The sequence below is a fragment of the Sorex fumeus genome, unplaced genomic scaffold, assembly GCF_029834395.1.
Source record: "Sorex fumeus unplaced genomic scaffold, SorFum_2.1 ptg000063l, whole genome shotgun sequence".
In the NCBI taxonomy this organism is placed as follows: domain Eukaryota; kingdom Metazoa; phylum Chordata; class Mammalia; order Eulipotyphla; family Soricidae; genus Sorex; species Sorex fumeus.
In genome coordinates, this window is record NW_026606120.1 from 80,594,271 (window position 1) to 80,615,016 (window position 20,746).

The window sequence follows — 20,746 nt, forward strand, 5'->3', positions numbered from 1 at the left end:
GCCTATGTTGTATTTCTTTTGTAAGGCTCTTTGTGTCTCACTTTCCGCTTCTGTTAAATAAAAAAATATTTCCCTCTTGGGGTTATTGAAAGCACTAAATGAAGTAACAAATGTCAAAAGACCTTGCAGAATACATGGTATTTTAGTAGGATTCAGAAAAACATTTGCCAGACATCCACTGCAGGAATGAATGTTGAAAGTCAAATGAGGTGATTACTGTAAAAGTCCAACAAAGTAAATAAACTATTATGTAAATGCAAGATAATATTATTGCTGTTAGCCAGGGAGCTTAGGAGAGGGAAGGGGTTGCAGCGGGGTGGAGCAAGTACCGACTTGTGTGTGGCCAGGTGGATAGGAGACCTTCTTACCTGGTATGTGTACATTGAACAGAGGGCAACATTGTCGGAAGGAATGAGGCAGCAGAAAGAGATGGGGGGAAATGTCCAGGTGTATCCAGGGGCCCCTCCCAGGAACTCAAGACCCAAGATGCGACTAGACTTCCCGTTCAAGTGGACTAGCCTATTGATTTTCATTTGCTTTTCCTAAAATGGGCAGAAATGAAGAGAAGTCATGCTTTAAAGAGAGAAAGAATTAGGAGTGGCTTTATTATGTAAAAATGGCATTCAAAGAAAATTTTTGGAAGGGGGCGGATCCACACCTGGTGGTGCTCAGGGATATCCCTAGCTCTGAGCTTAGGAAGTGACCCCTGACAAGCTTGGGGACCATATGTGGTACCAGGGATTCAAACCTTGATCGACCACACCACATGCAAGAGGAGTGCTTTAACTTCATGCTCTCTCTCCAGTTTGTTTTCTTAAGGAGGGCTGGGGAGATGCTCAGTAGCTGATAGCACCTGCCTGCGAGCCTGCGTTCAATCGCAAGTAGCCACCACATGGGCCAGGTACACTCCTCAGCTCTCATGTCTGTGATCCCCGTGAAGCTCCAGAGTTCCACCCCAGGGACAGGAGCAATAGCACAGCGGGTAGGGCATTTGGCTTGCATGTCACCAATCTGGGTTCAATCCCCAGCATCCCATATGGTCTCCCAAGCACCACCAGGAGTAATTCCTGAGTGCAGAGCCAGGAGTAACCTCAGAGCATTGTTAGGTATGACCCCCCCCCCCCCAAAAAAAAGTGCCACCCGAGGCAAGCACCAGAACCAGAACTAACACCCCTAGGGAGCACACAGCCACCCTGGCCAGAATGTGCAAGAGCACCACAGTGAGCAGTGTGGCTGAGCATGCAAGCATCACAGCTTGGTGATTCCTGCAAGTGCCACATAAAATGACCAGGACCACAGCCAGATGTGTGTGACTCTTCATCACTGTGACAGCAGCAACAGAGAAGAAGGGAAGGGAAAGGGGGAACCCCCTCCCAAGCCTGCTGCTTGCCAGCCTAATGTGATTGAGAATGGCTTATTCTAGATCATGTTTGGTGGGTCACGGTTCTTAGTGTCTCTTCTGCCTTTCCAGTCGCTTATAAGAAAACTCGTTTCAGTGACCATGGCCCATCAGAGTCACGTTCCTGACTGCTAGGCCGAGTATCTCGGAGCTGGTCCTCTGTTCCTCTCAGGCCACATGTACTAGACTCTGGCCCAACATCTTGTTTTTGTCTTCTAGACTCCCAGAACCCTGGGCGAAGCTCACCTCCCCCAGGTTATGTTCCTGAGCGACAGCAGCGAATTGCCCGGCAGGGGTCCTATACCAGCATCAACAGTGAGGGGGAGTTCATTCCTGAGACCAGCGAGCAGTGCGTGAGTACTGGGGGCTGTGCCTTGGATGAGGCAGTCTAAGGTTATAATGGGGGAGTCCTTAGTGGGTACAGGCATTAAAATCAGGCCGACCGCATGGGTAATGTCTTACCCACTGCATTGTTCTCTCTTCTGTTAACTGGTCTCATTGGCCAAATGTGCACTTGATGTATTGGAAGCAGTTTTTTCATACTGATACATCCACTCGGGAAAACCCTTTACATCCTTATCAAGATTTTCATTTTACTTTATAATATATCATGATTGCTACAGAGATACATAGAAGGAAGGTTAGGTACCTGCCACTCATGCAGCCAACCTCAGTTTGATCTACATCACCACGTATGGTTCCCCAAGCACCACCAAGTTTTGCCCTCTGCTCCAAAATAAATAATGTGTGACCTGTACATTTGAAATATGGGTGAGAGGCCGGAGGGATAGTGCAGTGGTCGGGCACTTGCCTTGTATGCTGCTGACCAGGGTTCGATCCCTGGCACCACATATTATTTCTCCAATCCCAGCAAGAATGATCCCTGAACATAGCCAGGTGTGGCCCCCAAACCAATAAGATAAAATGAAGTAAAGTAAAAGAAAAAAAAATAAAAGTATGGGTATGTAGGTAATGATTCACTTTGGATCTCACATAATGAATTTTCTGATAAGAAAGTGTGCAACGCCCAGACCCCAAGCCAAGGCAAAATGAAGGCAAGATTAGTTGGAGAAAAGCTATCCTGAAGGTCTGGATACTGCCTTCGATTGAAGAACAGAGAAACATTTAACATTTAATACATTTATCTGTATTACTGCTTCTGCACGAGAACCAGGAACCTGGGAAGTTTTTGTTCTGTGCCAGTTAAGCTCTGCATGGCTTAATAGCTGTAAAAGCCTAACCTTTCCAGGCCCACAGTGCTCATCAGTGAAATGAGGACAGCGCTCATCTTTGTAACTCAGGGATGTTGGGTTGTAAATTGGAGCATCGTGGTCCCACCCACATGCACTGGGAGTGTCTGCAGGGTAGTGCCAGCTCTAGCGCCGGGCTCCAGCGTTCCTGAGCCGAGACAGTGCCAACAAAAGAAACAGCGTCTCTGCTTTGCTCTCCTGGCAAGGTTCCTTGGGATGCCAGCCAGGCATTTTTCTCTCTCCTGGAAACTTGCCTTTCAAACTGCAGGGTAGAATGGTACCTTTTTAACCTTCCTAGCCATCTTTCCCACTCTCCAGGCAGAGAAAGGGCACATTCATCCTTTGACTGAAAGGACCGCTAGCTGACCTTGAAGCCCAGGGTCAGCTGCCTGGAATTTGGACTGGAGCTGAAGTGGTTTCCCTTGCAGGTGCTAGATCCTCTGAGCAGTGCGGAAAGCTCCTTGTCAGGAAGTTGCCAGTCCTTGGACAGATCAGCAGACAGGTATGGGATTGTGGCTGGGATGGAGGATAATACCTCGGCATTTGGGGAACTGATGGGCTGACGAAATGGAGTTTAACTGGTATCTGTGTTTCTGATCTAGACGGTTCTGCAGGCCCAGGGATTAAGCATCATGCTTCTTGGAAAGAACCTTTGGCTGGAATTCCTAGCCTTAGTTTTCCAAACACAGCATATTGTGTTGTGTTTATGTAATTAAATGAATGTAATCATATAGCTTGCAAGAGCAGCTCACATTTATTAAATACTTGCTACATTGTTCCAAGTGTTTGACATGCTTTGATTTTCCACATGTCATATGCTGCTCTTGACCTTCATTGCTGTGATTTGGACTAAGAATCAGTCTCCTTTTTTTTTTTCTTTCTTTATTTTTTGGGCTATACCTGGCACACTCCGAGGAGGACTATAGAGGATTCTCAGAATTAAACCCAGGTCAGCCATATGCAAAGCAAACCCCCTACTTGCTGTACTCCCTCCAGCCCATGAGTCAGTGTACCTTTAATGTTGTTTTTGGAAAACAAACTTATATCACCTGAGATTTTCCTTTTGTCTTTTAGGGAGAGTATTAGGAGGGTGTGAGCCACACCAAACAATGCTCTGGGGATGTTCCTGGCACTAACTTCAGGAGTAACCGCTGGTGATGCTCAGTGGGCCATATGCAGTGCTGGGGATCAAACTGGGGTTGGAAGGGTGCAAGGCAAGCACCTTCTATATTTCTATCTTAGATTTACTGTTGTTTTCATTATAGTGTCTATTGTGGAATAAAAAAACTGGGATAGAGGGCTGGAGAGATGGGTCAGTTGATTGGAGCACATGCTTTGCCTGTGGGGGCACCTAGGTTTGATCCCTGGCACCATGTGGTGCCCTGAACAACACCAGAAATAACCCCTAAAATAACCCCTAAGCACTGAGCCAGGAATAACCCCTGAGTACTGCTGGGTTTGGGAAAAAAAATTTAAATACATAAAAGCAAAACAAAAACTAGGGTACAAAAACAAGAAAACAGTGGAGTTCATGCCCAATTCAATCAGCTAATCAGTGGCTGAATAAATAGCAGTACTCCTACATAAAAAAAAAAAAAAAAAACAAGAAAACAAAATTTCCTACCTGCTTAGCATGTAATCTTGTTACAGTTTGCAAGGAAGCAAGTACCATGTCGAGAGTTGACTTTGGCACTGCTCCCGGCCACTCTCTCCTCTTGACCTTGTTATGTCCAAGTGCACATTTAATTCCTAGCATGGGACTAAAGAGACTGTGGATCCAGGTTTGCCCCTGGCCAGATTTGTGCTCTATCTCTCCTAGCAGATCGGAACACTGATGAGTGCTGTCTTCCTCCTAGTTGTCATAGAACACAGCCCTAGTTACTTGTTGGCATCACAGCCCTCTTGTAGGCTTTTACTCTCCAACCAGGAAAGCAAGAACACACAGGAATGAGTGCCAGGAGCAGCTGCCAGCAGCAGAGGGCTCGCCTGGCCAGGGAAGGGGCTGGCACTGGCTCCCAGCTGTATCTGAGCTGTGTGGTGAGGCTTGGAGTGCGACATAGGACAGAACAAGAGAGGTCTAGTAGGCTGGAAGTGAGGCACAGATGGAGCGTTCCTGACCATGGCCTCCTCAGAGGACATTCTTGTGTCAGAGGCAAGCACATGGGACTGGAACAGATGTTTAAATTGATCCACTTAGGGAGCTGGATCAGGTAACAACAGGGTATTTGCCTTGCACATGGCCAACCCGGGTTGGATCTCCGGCATTCCATATGGTCCTCCAAGCCCACCAGGAGTGATTCCTGAGTGCAGAGTCTGGAGTAATTCCTGAGCACTGTGGCCCCCAAACAAAACAAACTGGGGGAAAAAGGTGTTAAAAGAAATGAATTGACTTAATTTTTGAGTTTTATTTCTGCTCCTCCAGTGCTTCTTGGTAGTGAGACTCAGTAACGTGAACTTCCTCGAATTAATCTGAGCCCCGACATTTCATTTTCCCTTTATGGGTTGTGGAACCAGATAGACCTGGATCCGGATCCACTAAATGTTATAGTGGAGAGCTCTAGAGATAGCTCAGCGCAGAGCATGTGCCGTGCGAGTGAATCAGAGCAGGACTCCATCTGAGAATGCTAGGGTCTACTTTGTGGTTTTGTTTATTTTAGCCCATCTTTCCGGAAATCTCGAATGTCTCGAGCCCAGAGCTACCCAGATAACAGACAGGAGTTCTCAGGTGAGTTCCCAGACCTGGATACTCACTTCAAGGTGTGTGTGTGTGTGTGTGTGTGTGTGTGTGTGTGTGTATGTGTGTGTGTGTGTGTGTGTGTGTGTGTGTGTGTGTGTGTAGGGGGGAGAGGGTGCTGCAAGCAATCTGACTTTGTTTGCAGGGAGAGGTCACACCCAGCAGTGTTGGGGTTTGCTCTCCATGCTGCCTCCATGCAAAGCATTACCTCACCTATTGAACTGTCTCTCTGATCTATTTTAGGGTGGGGCTCGGGGGTGGAGGGCATCCACACCATTCTCAAGGGTTTCTCCCTGCACTCAGGAATCATTCCTGGCATGCTCAGGGAACCATAAGGGGTATTGGGGACGAAAGCCAGGCAGGCTGCATGGAAGACAAATACCCTCCCGGCCGTCCTGTCTCTCCGGCCCCCATCATCCTGCTTTAGATGGCTCAGTTGGAAAACCTGGATTGATCTTAATTCTCTGCAGCATTGCTACTCAGTGGCTGACCCTTGGTAACCTACCCTGATACCCAATGTTCCCCTGTCTTCCTTAGATCGGGAAACCCAGCTCTATGACAAAGGGGTCAAAGGTGGAACCTACCCCCGGCGCTACCATGTGTCTGTACACCACAAGGACTATAACGATGGTCAGTACACTCCACCCTGCCCCCTGCTGGCTGACTTAGAAAAGACATGGCTAGAGCCCTGCCCCAGGAAAACCACTGCATCCATCCTAGGAATAAAGGTGCTTCCTTTATTCCTGAGGAACTGAGCCCCAAACCTTAGAAGCCACCTACAGGAAGAAAAAGAAAGAAGCAGGGTGGTGTTTGTGGGTTAAGATGTTGCCACTGGAAATTCTGTCTTTTGTGGAGAGCCCAGCCTTGCTCCAGGGCACCAGTTCTCTGTGCCCTGCTCTGCCCCGGCAGGAGCAGATGGCAAGGTGCCTCCACAGGCGCTTAGGAGTAGGCCGCTGAGCTAACAGATTCTGTCATGGTGGGGCTTGGGGCTTCAGTGATGTCGAGCCTGAGAGAAGCCCTAAGCCTTTCTCGCAGCCAAAGCTTTGTGAACAATCTGTGACTGCTTCCGAATGCCTGCTTCCGCCCTGATCCTCGGGCTTGGGTCTGGAGCCATTCTGGCACAGGGCAGGTGGGAGTCAGAGGGGGTGGCTCAGAATTGACCTGAGGGCCTGCCTTGCACTCTGGGCTTAACATCCAGAGGTCTGACTTGCTCTGCTCTGGTCCCTGCTTCTCTCAGGCAGAAGAACGTTTCCCCGAATACGGCGTCACCAAGGCAACCTGTTCACCCTGGTGCCTTCCAGCCGCTCCCTGAGCACAAATGGAGAAAACATGGGCCTGGCGGTGCAGTACCTGGACCCCCGAGGGCGCCTGCGGAGTGCGGACAGCGAGAACACCCTCTCGGTGCAGGAGAGGACAGTGCCCACCAAGTGTGAGAGGCAGGGCCCTGGCGGGGCGGTGGCTGCTGCAGGGTGGGAGGCTGGCCAGCAGGTGGCTGTGCGGGTCGTCCTCACCACACAGCACTGCCCTGTCTTGAAAGACCTGAGCCCCGGCCGCCTGCCGCAGAGACAGGCCCTGGGAGGGGAGGATAGTGTAGAAGAGCATTTAGCCATGATTCAGTGTCTTCTGTTTCTCATGCTTGGACCCACAGGTCTGCCTGAGCAGGGCAGTGATTCTGCTTCAGATGGGCAAGGGCGGGAACTGAGGTCTACCCCAGGGCCTCCGGAGAACGGGCTGGATAGCACTCAATCGGGACACTAATGCTCTTTCCTTCTGTGCTCCTGCAGCTCCAAGTGCCCCCATCAATTGGCGCCGCGGGAAGCTGCTGGGCCAGGGCGCCTTTGGCAGGGTCTATCTGTGCTATGACGTAGACACAGGCCGCGAACTTGCTTCCAAGCAGGTCCAGTTCGACCCTGACAGCCCTGAGACAAGCAAGGTACACCCTCCTCAGGCTCCGGTACCCGCTCTCCCCCTCCCAACAGAAATGCCTGATGTCTTGCGTAGACTTATTGCAGGAAGTGCTACAGGTTGCTTCTTCCTTGTTCTTCCTCCCACATGTCCTTGCCTCCCATCCTGACCCTGGCCACAGGGTGAATGGATCGTGAGCATCTGGGGGAGGGGCTGGGTGCAAGGAGTTGGGCTGAGGCCAGAGTGCTAGTAGCCACCTGTAAGGTGATGGGAAGTGCTGCAAAGCGCCATCCTGCCCACCCTCACCGGAAGCCCAGGTTAGTCCTTGGTCCAGGAAGGAGCTTGTTGTTGGTAGTCTCCCTGCCAGCGTATGTTATCTTAACCTGGTACCTGTTGCCTTCTTCTACCCCATTGCCTGCCTCTGCCAGCAGGGGGTGCCCCCACCCCAAGGGTTGCGTCGCTGCAACCAATGGCAAGACAGTTGATGGAATCCCCTTGCTCTCCAGCTGAAATGCCTAAGTAGACAGACCGTGGGTGGCCAGTGGCTAGGGCCAGCTGAGCCCATGTCAGGCAACCTGGTGACCGCTGTGCCGTCCACAGGAGGTGAGCGCCCTGGAGTGTGAGATCCAGCTGCTGAAGAACCTGCAACACGAGCGCATCGTGCAGTACTATGGCTGCCTGAGGGACCGCGCTGAGAAGACACTGACCATCTTCATGGAGTACATGCCGGGGGTATGTGGTCTGACCGCCAGGGGCTCAGGGAAGCAGGCTGGGTGATGGCAGGGCCTGGAGGTAGGAGAGAATGCACCTGGCTGGGGAGATGCCGAGGATGGGTGCAGGTCTCCCAACCAGAGCCTGCAGGACAGCTGCCCTGCCCGTGTGTGCGGTCTCTTCCTTTCCTGGGCCTGGGCCATCCACAGCTGAGGGCTGCAGTGGTCCCTGGCTGCAGTGGTCCCTGGCAGTGGGGTTTGACAGCATCACTACTTTGCGGCACTAATGGCTGGAAATAGTCTTGCCACCTCCCTTGAGGTCTTTTTGTGGCAATAGGGCTCTGTGAAGGACCAGCTGAAGGCCTATGGAGCTCTGACGGAGAGTGTGACCCGGAAGTACACCCGGCAAATCCTGGAGGGCATGTCTTATTTGCACAGCAACATGATAGTTCACCGGGACATCAAGGGTGAGCAGGGACACGTGTGGGCTCCCTCGTTCTGGCCATTGAGCTCTCCGAAGCTTCCTGAGATGGGGGACCCTAATTGCTTCTGAGGGGGTGGGGAAGCTGGCGTGAATAGTTGAGCATTTTGGGAGAACATTGTCAAGTGCTCTGCTCTTGTTCGCTACATAGCAGTCACCTTGTGCCTGTCACCTGCATGTCTGGTCATGGAAGGGGTGATGGGAAATGCCGAACAGCAGCCCAGGAGCTGGCAGGGAGGGCAGGGGGCTGGAGAGGGCCTAGGCTTGAGGCTGTCCTTTTCTGCCTCAGGTGCGAACATCCTCCGAGACTCAGCTGGGAATGTGAAGCTGGGGGACTTCGGGGCCAGCAAGCGTCTGCAGACCATCTGCATGTCGGGCACGGGCATGCGCTCGGTCACTGGCACGCCCTACTGGATGAGCCCCGAGGTGATCAGTGGCGAGGGCTATGGCAGGAAGGCCGATGTCTGGTGAGTGCCGGGCCCCTCCCTGTCTGGCTGAAGTGGCTCTGAAAAATGAGCTGGGGGGGGCCTGAAGTGATAACACAGTGGGTAGGGCATTTGCCTTGCATGTGGCCAACCTGGGTTTGATTCCCAGTATCCAATATGGTCCCCCTGAGCACTGCAGGAGTAATTCCTGAGTGCAGAGCCAGGAGTAACACCTGAGCATCGCCGGGTGTAACCTAAAAAGTAAAAAAAAAAAAAGCTGGGGGGAGGAGAAGAGAGACTAGATAGGACAGTGGGCAGGGCGCTTGCTTAGCATGCAGGTGACCCTGGTTTGATACCCAGCACCCCACGTGGCCTCCCTGCCAGTAGTGATCACTGAGTGCAGAGGCCAGGAGAAAGCCCTGAGCACGGCTGAGTGTGTCCTCCCCTCCCCCCCCCAAAAAAGGGGGGGGGGATGAAGGAAAAAAAATGAGCTGTGGGGGCTTTGCTTTGAGACCGGATGGCATGAGGACTTCCTCTTGCCAGCAAGGTTGGGGGCAAGTGGGTGTGGCCGACTTCCTGCATGGCCCAGGCTACACACTGGCAGCAGAGGCCCATCGGGTTAAGCCCTGCTTAACCAGCGCTGCTGCTGTGCCCCTGGCTGGAAAACCATCCCGTGTGCCCGCTAGGCTCCTGGAAGGAGGACCCACCCTGACTTCTCCCGCTAACCCTGCCGCCACCATCTTGTGCTCTGAAGGCCTCCTAAAGGCCCAGAACAGGAGGGCGTCTCTCCCCCCACTACACGATTGTGCTGGGCTGAGTCACGGTCCCTGGGCCACAGCACAAATCTCCCAACTGCTTCTGCGTGCAGAAAGGATAAATTTAAGGATTCTTGCTGGGGGACGTTACCGTGGATTTTCCAGGGGGGCCAGGGTCACCTCGAGGGCTCTCATAAGGGGCGGCAGATCAGAGCGGATGGTGAGTGGGGCAGGTAGACGTGCTAGTGGCAGTAATGGGGAGATTCTGCAGGGACTGGGGGGCCAGGAGACAGATTCTCGAATCCCTCAGAGCGTTCACCGGGAACTGTCCCTGCCAGCAGCTCGACTTCAAGCCCAGACCCCCTGGCCTGCAGATCTGTTGTGCAATTGTGTTGTTCTGGTCCTGTGAAGTTTGCAGTCCTTAGTGTCAGCAGTGACGGGAAACTGCGACTGCCGTCAGGGGCCCTTTTGTGCTCTGTGGTCTCAGAGCAAACTGTGGTCCCGCTGTGGGGGTGTCCCTCCGTGTGTGCTGGGGAGGGCCCCTCCTTTCCCAGGCCAGCGGGGGCTAAGGTGCTCTCCCCACAGGAGTCTGGGCTGCACCGTGGTGGAGATGCTGACGGAGAAGCCGCCTTGGGCAGAGTATGAAGCCATGGCCGCCATTTTCAAGATCGCCACCCAGCCGACCAACCCTCAGCTGCCCTCTCACATCTCAGAGCATGGCCGGGACTTCCTGAGGCGCATCTTTGTGGAGGCCCGCCAGAGACCTTCGGCCGAGGAGCTGCTCACACACCACTTTGCACAGCTCGTGTACTGAGCTCTGGAGGCCGCCGTGCTGCCAGCCGCCCCTGCTGCCCAGGCGAGGGGCTGCTGTGGGCTTGGCCAATTGCTGCTTCTCCCAGGCAGGGCTGTGGACCTCGGGGCTGCAGTCCAGCCGGCGTGGGTCTGTGCCCTTCTGCTGTTGCCTCTCAGGCTGGGCGCCCCCAGCCTGCCAGACCCAGGAGCCTCATGCCCTGAGCTCCGTGTGGTGGGGACGGGCTCGGAACAGCGTGCCAGGCGCCCAGGCTCCCTGAGGCTGTGGCCAACACTCGTCATCCGCACCAAAGCCCAAAGTATCTGGAGGCCCAGGACCACAGGAGGTCTGAATAGTGTTCCTCGGATTCTCCTTCCCACGTCTGGAGACCACCAGGTCACCTTGGGACTGGCTGAGCCCACCCAAACCGGAAGTCAGACCCAGCCGCCAGCAGCCAGTGGGAGGCAGAGGCCAGGCCGTGCTCTCCTTGGAGCCCCGAGGCCAGCTTTGCCAGTTCCTGTCTTTTACCAAAGAGAAGTGAAGCGAACGTCATGCTGCCTTATTCAGGGAGGGGACGCCTGTCCTGCCTGCCCTGGTGACCCCGCCCCACACCCAGGGGCCTAAGATGTGGAGCTGCCCCCACGGAGGGGGACACCCAGTTTTGTCAATGCAATTGTCTGTTTTACAAGTTGGAGTCACTCTTATGCTGTACTCAAGTTTCTAAACTGGAGACTTAGTGTGCCCTGTGGGTTCAGGTGGGTTGGCAAGAGCTGAAGGCAGTGGCCTCTGTTCCCCTGGAGCAGATGGATGGACAGCACAGGGGTGGGGGGCGGGGGGGTGGGGTGGGGGGTTGTGTGTCCGACCCGGCTGGCGCCCTGAGAAGGCCATTTGAGACAGCCAGGAGGGGTTGTATTAGGTGTCTACAAGTTGTTGCCAGCTGGGCCCAAGCCCTCCTCACCTGGTGGAATGGGTCGCTCAGAGGATGCACCAACTCTGTCCAAATCCGCCAGCTCTGCTCCTCCCTGGCTGCCTTGCCCATCCCCACGAGGCCCCAGCCTTTTCCTGCCTTGCTCCTTCCCGGGAGACGAGTGGCAGCAGGGCTGGGAGCCAGAATCTCCAAGCAGCTTCGAGTCGGCCTTATTTACCTCAGCCTGGGCGCTGGTCTTCTCTTCCGGCCCCTCCCCTCCGAAATGTGCCTATTGCTAGAGCTCTCCTCTCGGCACCCAGCGACCTTGGGAGTTGTCGTTAAAGCCAGTGTCCAAGGATGGGCATCTCCAGGGAGCTGGGGATCAGCGCCAGGCAGCTCATTGCCAGCCATGCCCACTTCCCCATGGGCACCAGAACAAGCCAAAGCCTTCGTTGTCTGTTGACGATGCACTTTTATGAATGTAGTTTCTATCGCTGTTTTTAGCCTTTTCACATCATGTAATGTGAGGCCTTGTACTTGTTAATTTATATCTCAGATCATATTTGATGGTTTTATAAATATCAGTTCTAGACTGTTACAGGTGATGGATGCCTCTAGAGAGAAGAGAAAATGAAAGCAGCTGGTTTTGCATAAACGCATGTTGCCTGGTGCCAGTAGGGCTTGGGCCACCCCCCTCCAGCCCTGGCCCCCATAATGCCCTTGGAAGACAGCGAGCGCGGGCTCCTGCCTCCACCTCAGCCTTGCCTGGGCCCTTTCCAGCTTGGGAATGGCCCCTCATCTTGACCAAAGCTGCCAGGCGGCAGCTCGGCCTGCCCACCCTCCGCCTGGTGGCGGCAGCACCCTCCTTGGGCCCACACCCCCACCCCCAGGCCCCTAGAGGTGCCAGTGCTGACAAGATGAGACGACTCTGTGTCCCAGGTTCAGCCTCTCACAGAGCCCACCCCTCCGGGTCTTACCTCACAGGGAACATGTTTTTAAAGTGGGTGATGCTAGCCAACAAACTACACTCCAAAAACAAAAAGCGAAACAAAAGGCCCTGTTTATTTTTGTGTGTGTGCCAAAAACTGTGGACATGCAGGCTCAGCATCCTCAGGACCAAGCTGTTGCTTAATTTTAATTTATTGTTTTTTTTTAATAATCCAGATGAAAAGTTGTGGGTGCAGGATGGCCTGGGCCCAAAGATTCTAAAGGGCTGTCTCCTAGCAGCCCCTGGCTTGCTACAGCAGGGCCATGCTGCCATTTCCCATGGGATGTATTGGCCTTAGCCAACCCCCACAAGCTAGGCGCTGGGGACAGTCCGCATTTTGCCACCATCCTGTTCCCACCCCCCGCCCTCACCCCCAGCCCTCCCCAGCTCTGTCTGTGTCTGAATTGTGGATAATGCAGAAGAACCTGCAGCCATAGTTATTTGACTATATCTTGACCGAGGGCTTGCAGTGCAAAGCCAGGCCAGTGTTGTGCATTACTTACAATAAAAGGGATCATTTATACCTGAGGGGTCCTGTGGCCGTGCTTCTGGTTCGGGGTGGGGGGTAGCTATTTGCTGGGAGGGCCAGGTGCAGTGCCTGATAGCAAGCTTGGGCCCCTCAAAGGAGAACTTGACAAAATTCCAAGAGTGGAGCTCTGGGATGACTGGGCCGGTCTTCTGCTGGCTCAGAAGTGCCCCCTGCCCCCCAACCTTCTCCATTCCCAGGAGTTCTGCTGAGGGCCCTTGATTTGGGGGGATGCAGAGCCTTCACGGCATCAGGCAGGATTGAGAGGGTCCCCATCTCTTCACCCTCTCCTGCAGGACAGGAATTAGGCACCTCTAGGGGGAGCCACCGTTTCTCCTCCTGGTCCACCTGCTATGGTTGCCCGGGCCCTGAGCAGGGCTCAGTGCGGAGGCTAACAGGCCGGCCCCCAATCCTGTCCCACGTGCCTGAGGGCTTCCAAGGGTTCTGGGGGGGTGAGGGGGCTCAGTAATTTGCTTCAGCTCCTGAGCCCACAGGCAGTTTGGAAACATGGTACAGCTGGGTCAGGGCCAAGGTAACCCAGATACATATTCCCACATCCCCTGGGGAGGGGTGGGGGTGGAGCCTGGAGCCTACAAGCTGTTAGCAGCAGCTTGTGATCACAGCTGCTTTCCCCCCTTAAGCTGGGACAAGGACTGAAAAGTGGCTGCGAACCTAGGATGGGGTGTGGCAGATCTGCTGCAGCCACTGGGCCATGAGCTGGGTGTCACCCCGTGTGCAAACCCACCTGAAGCGGCACTCTCAGAGTGGGGCGTGCGAGGGGGAGGTCTTACCCAGCTCAGGGCTGAGGCCAATCATATCTCATGCAACCACTTGGGCCTGACATAATGGAGACCTGGCTGGCAGAGGGGCACCGTGACTTTCCCAGCCTGATTAGAATTGCCACGACCCAGTGCCAGCCCCACTCCCATCACGATAAATCTGCCCGAGATGAACTCCATGCTCCCACATTCCCTGTGGGGGATTCTGCCCCTCCCCCCTCATCACACACACATCAGGTCACAGAGTCTGGATATATTCAAACATGTTTTAAAACGGGGTTTTATCACAACAGTCAGAATTGGCAGAAACGAGGGAGGAGAGGGGGCGCAGCATGGCTGCCACCAGCCCTGCCAATCTGTGGGTTCAGGCGGTGCTTCAGCATCCGCCCCTACTTGCTGCTTACTCCGGAGGTGCGAGATGGTCCCCAAGTCGCCCTGCCGCCTAGGCTTGCGGGGAGGGGGCGGCAGGTGCTGCGGTCCAGCTGCCCCCCACTCCCGCTGGGCACTGGCTCTACTTCCTGCAGTCTCCGTGGCTCAGGAGCAGGCTAAGGGCAGAGGTAGATGGGAGCCGTGGGGCAGTGAGGGAGCTGGGACCCTGAGGGGGGCATGCGGACTCCTTGCCGGAGAAAAGGCACCTAGAAAGGGACTCGGCTGCGGGCCTCTCCGGGGAGGCCATGGGCTGAGGCGGGGTGGGCTGAAAGGCAGGAAGTGCAGGGTGAGCAAACCCACAACCCCGGTTCCCAGACGCACCCACCCCACCGTGGAGAGGGAGGGAGTCGGCCAGCACTGCCCCCACTCCTTCCTGAGCACGATGGCCACGTGGTCCCCTTCCCTCCCTGCCCCCCACCCGCACCCAGCTCCAACCTCTCCCCCACCCTTCCCACTGCCCCCCCCTCCAAGCCCTCTCGCCAAGGAGGCCAGAGGGGTTTCAGGTTGTCTTGGTGCCAGGGTCCACCTCCTTGTGAGCCCAGAGCTCCTTGTGCTGCTTCCGGCCAAAGCCTTCATCATAGTTGCCTTTGCTCTTAAACAGCTGCTGGAAGTGGGGTTTGCAGTAGAATTCTCCGTGCAGAGCTGCGTAGCTGCCCAGGCTGCAGAAGCAGAAGAGCTACGTGCAGGGCAGGGCAGGGCAGGGCAGGGCAGGAGGGGACCAAGCGGGGCAGGGCAGGACAGGCAGGGTGGCAGGGTGGGGCGCACCTCAGCTTGGTGCGACAGTGCTTGCAGCAGAAGCAGGAGTTGTGGAAGATGAGCTTGTCGGCCACCAGCCGCTCCATGGGGTACACGGTCTTCTGGCAGGCGGCACAGGTCTCCTTCACCTGGGCGCGGAGGCTGAAGGACTGTAAGGGGGCGGAGGGGTGGGGGAACACTCAGCCCGGGCCTGCGGGGACCCATCCCCCCTCCCGACCCCTCCAGCCCAGCCGCGAACCCCTACCTTGGACCGCTGGACAGTGCTGCCCCCGCCACTCCCTTTGGTTTCCTGCGGAAGACGGTGGCTCAGTGTCAGCCCAGCGGTGCAAAGTGCCCCAGACCTCTGCAGCCACCAGCCCCCATGCCAGAGAGCAAAGGTGACAGGCCAAGTCGCTGCCCTTCTGCCCTTTGTCAACAGCACGCACGGCTCTCCCTCCCCCCGCCCCCAGACCCAGACACCTGCAGGGGGTGGCCCCTCCCACCGACCGGTCACCTACATGAGAAGGGGTCGCCTGGGCGGCTCCTGCAGCCTGGAACATGGCCCTCGGGCGGCGATGGAGGCCCCGGGAGGAGACACGGCACCCGCTAGGTTCTGCAAAGGGAAGTCAGTCGGGAGGCGCTCGGCCCGCTCGGCGTGCAGGGTGGGGGTGGGGGTGTTTACGAGCAGGGGCTGGGGGCTGCGGTTGGGACTTTCCCTAAGTCATTTCCTGTTGCTCTTGATCTTGCCACTTCCGCCCCTCACCCATCTCCCCGTTCTCTCGCCCCCCCCCAAGCTGCGCCCCGAGGGGCGGGGGTCCCCGAGGGTGCCGCGAGCTCAGCGTCAGCGGCAGCCGCTGGGGAGAGGGCTGCGCGCAGCCGTCGCGACGAGGACCCCGCGGCTCCCGGCCCGCCGCGCCGGGACCCCCGCGGCCCGGCTCCGGCCCAGGGGCCCCGCGCGGGAGCTACGGGCGACGGCGTTAGGCGTTGGGACCCCGCGGGCGGCGCCCCGCAGCCCTCCAGCTCGGCACTCCTGCGGGTCCCTCCTCCCGGCCGCCCGCGGGTCTCACCGGGCCTGGGCCTGGGCCTGGGGGCGGGGGTCGCTCTCGGGGGGCGCTCGGGTGCGAGGAGGGCGCGGGCGCGAGCAGCCGCCGCCGCCTAGAGTCCCCGCGCCGCGCCGCCGCCACCGCCTTATCGTGGCCCCGCCCCCGACCCGGCCCGCGCCTGCCCATTGGCTCCGGGCGCTCGGCCCCGCCCCCGGCCCGGCCCGCGCCCGCCCATTGGCTCCGGGCGCCCGGCACCGCCCCCTCCGCGCTTTGTCTCGCACCGCGGTCCCCCGCCTTTGTCTGTTCCCCGGGCCGACCCCACGCTCCCCGCCTCGCGCCTCGAGGCCCCGCACCGAGCCGGGGCCCGAGTGTGTGTGTGGGGGCCGCCCCAGAGGCTAACTGGGACTCCTGGGCCTTCCGCGGCCTCAGTTTACCCGTTAGTCCTCGAAGACGCGGGCCCCTGTAGTCCAGGAAGAGGACAGGTCCCTGCGCGAGGCCTGTCGCCCCGCACCCCGAGGCCCGGGAGCCCCAGGGTTGACGCCCGCCAGCGCCTTGTCCTGCGACCCCGAAGGACCCGGCTTCTGGCAGCGCGTCTGAGCCTCCGAGGCAGACGGCCCCGGGAAAGCTGGGGCGGGACTTTACAGCCGGTCACCCCTGGTCTCCGAGGGCACCGTGGTCAAAGTCAGGGGCACCCCCTGCAGGGAAAGAGGCCTCCTGCCAGGAGCGCCCTAACTTGTCCGAGCGCGGGATGGGGACGCACGGAGGGCCGGCGCGGTGCTGGCGACCCGGGCTCTGCTCACGACGCGCAGCCCTAAACATAGCTTGTTCCCACTCGCGGCAGGAATAGGAGCGGGCGCCCACACACTGTCAGGGAACAGAACAGCTCAGCTGGAGCCTGGCGGGAGCGGGGAGACAGCAGGCTGCCGCCCCCCCCCCCCCCCACGTGTCCCGCCCACCCCGACTCCCGCAGCGCCCGTGTCTGCACCCCTGCAGGCCGCTCCAGGCTCAGCCGGCCTCGGATGGGACGGAGTACAGGTTCGAGCTGCGGGTGCACACTCAGGGCATCTCCTGCAGCGACCACTGAGGGCGACGTGAAGGCGGCAGTTTGGGGAGGAAAGCAAACAGGCCAATGGGTGTGAAGAAAAGGGAACTTGAGGTTTGGAAGAAGAAGAAGAAGAAAAAAAGTGAACCGGGCAGGGGGCAGGGCGGAATTGGAAAGAAATGTGACAGGACCTTCCCCGCCTCCCAGCCTTGCCGTAATCCTTTTTGCATGTCTTCTTTAAAACCCAAGACAGCTCCTGAAGGGCAGAGGGAGGGGAGGAGGCGCACAGCAGTTTGGGGCAGAGGAAGACTCTTCCCTGAGCCTTCCCCCTGTGGGTTGGCAGGGGGAACACCAGCTGGAGCAAGGAGAGGGGACAGTGGCGACCCTCCCTTCCCAGTCTGCTCACTGGCCTCCAGGTGTGAGACGAAGGGGAGAGGGCAGCTTTGTTCTCTGCATTTCCTTCCAGCAACAGGAGACACTGCCCCTGTGTTCTGAAACCACCACCTGCAAGGGGTCCCTGCCAGATGGGGGCAGCTGCCCGGCTCTGGGTGATCGAGGAGTGCGCTGTGGAGGGGTTGGGCTCCAGCCCTCAGACCTTTCTGGCCTCAACAGGGTTTGAGGCTAAAATTAACTCCAAAATGTACTCAGTGACAAATTTCTTGGTTTTCAGAGGAGATCATCGAATGGCAGGGGTCAGTCACTGTTTCAGCCGCCACTGGCATGGGGCGGGGGGCACACACTAGCAGAACCCCACATAGGGCTCAGGAGCCGGTGACAACTCACAATAAAATCACGTTCCAATGGCTTCTCTGAAAATTTTAATTTGTTCTGGCAATGAAACATTCGGCTTGAGATTGAAATCCTGGGCAAGGCCTGTGGAGAGAGCACCAGGGGCAGGCGGGGCGCTGGGAGGCTCCTGAGGGGAGGAACCAGCCACATGGAACTGTCTGGAGTGTGGAGGGGATCAGGGCCCAAGTGGGACGTGGTGGAGGGGTGAGGATGGACGATCCCGGTCTCGGGTCTCAGCCTGGTGCTCAGCCTGGTGGGGGGTGGGGGGACAGCTGCTGGTGGGATCCTCGGGGCCTGGGGAGCTGCGCAGAGGGACAAGGAAGCTTGGGCCGGGAGAGGGGACAGGCAGGACCAGAAGAGCTGTTCTCCCTCTGCGAGGCACCCCCACTCTCACTTTGGGGGGTGTCGGCCTCCCAGGCTCTCGGGAGCTCTGGGAATTGGAATTCCCCAGAGTCTTGAAGCCTTGATCAATGAAAGTCTCTCCCCGCAGGTCCTTCTCCTGGCTCTGGGTGCCCAAAAGGGTGGGGCGGAGGGGGGGGGGGCACAGCCCCCAGGAGTCCCGGCCGGGCCGGACAGGTACTGGGACCTCCGAGGCTCAGAACTCCCAGTCGCCCAGCTCCAGGTCCTCCAGGTTTGCTACCAGGCCGAAGATGCTGCCGTGGTCCTGGCACCGGCTGCCCTCGAAGCTGGTGATGGGGGTGACGGGCCGGAGGAGCTCGGGCAGGGCCTCTGAGGCACGCCGCTTGATCTGGGGGAGGGAAGAGGGTTGGCGGGGGGAGGGGCACGGCTGCCGCCCAAATTGGGAATCAGGGCCCAGGGACGTGAGGGACAAAGCTGGGGTCTGTGCACGTGAGGAGCGGCATCCCCAGGGGCTTCCCTGACACATTGCTCTGCGGGAAGATGGTCCCGACCCCAGAGCTAATGGGGGGTTGGGGGGGAGCTAGAACTAAGTTCCCCCCACCTGGAAGAAGGGAATGTGCACATATACCTGCTTGAAGAAAGAATGGTTCAGGAGGCTGCTGGCACTCGGTCTGGGGAGGAAGAGGAAAGCGAGCCCGTCAGTCCTGCACACACACCCCTACCCCCAGCACAGCCCCGGCAGCCACCCCACCCGCCGGCCACATACCTCACGTCGGGGTCGCGCTGAAGGCACTGCTCCACAAAATGGTGGAAGTGGGGGGAGAAGGTGCGGTGATAGGGGTGGGAGGGCGAGTCGCCGTTGGAGGTCCGGGGGGTGCTGGTGGCCAGGCTGTCGCTGAGGGCCGAGTTGGCGGCGGAGCGCGAGGTGCTCATGGTCAGCTCCTCAGCGGGGATGGTGCTGGTGTCCAGCAGGCAGGGCACCGTGCCATTCAGCTTCTCCAGCAGCATCTGCAAGGGCCAGGCACCACCACCGCTGATGTCCCTGGGCGCTCCCCAGCCCCCTTCCCACGTGACGGGGGCAAAAGGTGTGGAGGATGCCCAAGTGGGAGTTCTGGCTCAGCGGCCGACCCCTCACACAAGAGCCCCTTTCGAGAGGCTGGAGTGATAGCACGGCAGATAGGGTGTTTGCCTTGCACACGGCCAACCCAGATTCGATTCCCAGCATCCCTTATGGTCCCCCGAGCACTGCCAGGAGTAATTCCTGAGTGCAAAGCGAGGAGTAACCCCTGTGCATCACCGGATGCAACCAAAAAAAAAAAAGAAGAAAAGAGCCCCTCTTTGAGCCCCAGAGTCTCACGCTGAGTGAAGTTAGTCAGGGGGAGAGAGCTGGACACTGAATGATCTCTCGTATGAGGAGTATAAGAAACGAATAACGAATGCCCGGAGACAATGGAAACAAGGAACACAAGAACTGGTCTTCAGTAGGAAGCATGTCACCTGAGGTGGCTAGAGGACAGGAAGGGGGGGGCAGTGTACTTGGTGGGGGGAAGCAGGGAAGCGTCCAACTAGGAGGAGGAAGGGGCGCTGCAATGCGGTAAAGCATCACGTATATACGAAACCCTACTGGCAACAGTGATGTAAACCACAGTGCAAAAACTTGAGGGGGACTGGAGTGATAGTACAGCGGGGAGGGCATTTGCCTTGCATGCGGCCGACCTGGGTTCGATCCCCAGCATCCCATATGGTCCCTTGAGCACCACCAGGAGTGATTTCTGAGTGCATGAGCCAGGAGTAACCCCTATGCATCACCAGGTGTGACCCAAAAAGAAAAAAAAAGAGAGAATAGATGAGGGGGAGGAGAGGAGAGAGGAAACACCCCTGGCAGCAGACTGGTGGGAGTGAGGCAAACTGGGTGGGGACATTGGTGGAGGGAGTAGGCAGTGGTGAAGTGAGTGGTGGTGTAACCTAACTGTATGCCTGAAACCCACCAGTAATTTCATAGTGACTAAAAAAATAAATAAGTAAAATAAGAAGCCCTTCGCCATGGCTGCGAGGCGGGGCTCAGGTACCAGGCTCTTCGGGGGTGAAGGCACCAGTCACTTTCTGGAGGGACAGTCCTCAGACCCCACCTGTTGCCAGAGTCCCACCCTGGGGAATCCACAGGGCTGACCTGAGCAGTATGTCCACCCTGGAACTCCCCAGAGCTGCACCCATGTGGCAGCCACTAGCCCCCCAGGCCTGGTTCCATCTAAATGAACTAAAAATCATGTTCCAAAATTCAGTTCCACATTGCACTGAGCATATTTTTAGGTGTTTTTCTGTTTCAGGACCATACCCAGCGATGCTCAGGGATCACTCCTGACAGTGCTGGCAGGGACCGTGTCGTCAAGAGTTCAGCATGTGCCCCCACCCTTTGTGCTGTCTCTCTGGTCCCCCACTGGCCACACATACTATAAGTGCTCACAAGCCGCGGGCAGCCAGTGACTACAATGAACAGGGAGGATCTGGACCTTTCCCTCATCTCTGAGGTTCTACTGCTGCTACAGGGGGTCCAGCTGACCCTCCCATTCACCTCCAAGTCACCTCTGTGGGCGTCTTTCTGTCCCTAGATTTTTACTTTTATTCTCGATTTTTACCCAATCCCTAGATTCCTCTCCTAGACGTCCATGCCCTCCTGACCTGTCTCCGAGACCGAGCCC

General features: G+C 57.1%; 3 protein-coding genes across 11 annotated transcripts in view; 1 reads left to right on the forward strand and 2 right to left on the reverse strand.

Annotated features, from left to right (window-relative positions):
• Window positions 1–12,872, forward strand: part of MAP3K3 (mitogen-activated protein kinase kinase kinase 3) — a 74,654-nt gene extending 61,782 nt beyond the window's left edge. For both annotated transcript variants that reach the window (XM_056126998.1, XM_056126999.1), the window contains 10 exons: window positions 1,619–1,752; window positions 3,078–3,151; window positions 5,307–5,374; window positions 5,921–6,013; window positions 6,621–6,812; window positions 7,168–7,316; window positions 7,889–8,020; window positions 8,336–8,465; window positions 8,769–8,946; window positions 10,245–12,872. In XM_056126998.1, the coding sequence (XP_055982973.1) occupies window positions 1,619–1,752; window positions 3,078–3,151; window positions 5,307–5,374; window positions 5,921–6,013; window positions 6,621–6,812; window positions 7,168–7,316; window positions 7,889–8,020; window positions 8,336–8,465; window positions 8,769–8,946; window positions 10,245–10,473 (1,379 nt within the window). In that variant the 3' untranslated portion in view covers window positions 10,474–12,872. The remainder of the gene's footprint in view (window positions 1–1,618; window positions 1,753–3,077; window positions 3,152–5,306; window positions 5,375–5,920; window positions 6,014–6,620; window positions 6,813–7,167; window positions 7,317–7,888; window positions 8,021–8,335; window positions 8,466–8,768; window positions 8,947–10,244) is intronic.
• Window positions 12,873–13,895: 1,023 nt separating this feature from the next.
• On the reverse strand, window positions 13,896–16,038 carry LIMD2 (LIM domain containing 2). Its single transcript, XM_056127432.1, has 5 exons — window positions 15,881–16,038; window positions 15,332–15,426; window positions 15,079–15,123; window positions 14,844–14,983; window positions 13,896–14,737 (listed from the first exon to the last, which is right to left on the reverse strand). Exons 2-5 carry the CDS (start codon window positions 15,371–15,373, stop codon window positions 14,578–14,580), a joined length of 387 nt encoding a protein of 128 aa, XP_055983407.1. The 5' UTR covers window positions 15,374–15,426; window positions 15,881–16,038; the 3' UTR covers window positions 13,896–14,577.
• A 2,179-nt stretch (window positions 16,039–18,217) lies between these two features.
• Window positions 18,218–20,746, reverse strand: part of STRADA (STE20 related adaptor alpha) — a 29,770-nt gene continuing 27,241 nt past the window's right edge. For 7 of the 8 annotated variants that reach the window (XM_056126961.1, XM_056126958.1, XM_056126960.1 and 4 more), the window contains 3 exons: window positions 18,814–19,055; window positions 18,676–18,718; window positions 18,219–18,435 (listed from right to left, as the gene is read on the reverse strand). In XM_056126961.1, the coding sequence (XP_055982936.1) occupies window positions 18,283–18,435; window positions 18,676–18,718; window positions 18,814–19,055 (438 nt within the window). In that variant the 3' untranslated portion in view covers window positions 18,219–18,282. Of the gene's footprint in view, window positions 18,436–18,675; window positions 18,719–18,813; window positions 19,056–20,746 lie in introns of all 8 variants that reach the window. The other variant, XM_056126959.1, reaches the window with a different exon arrangement.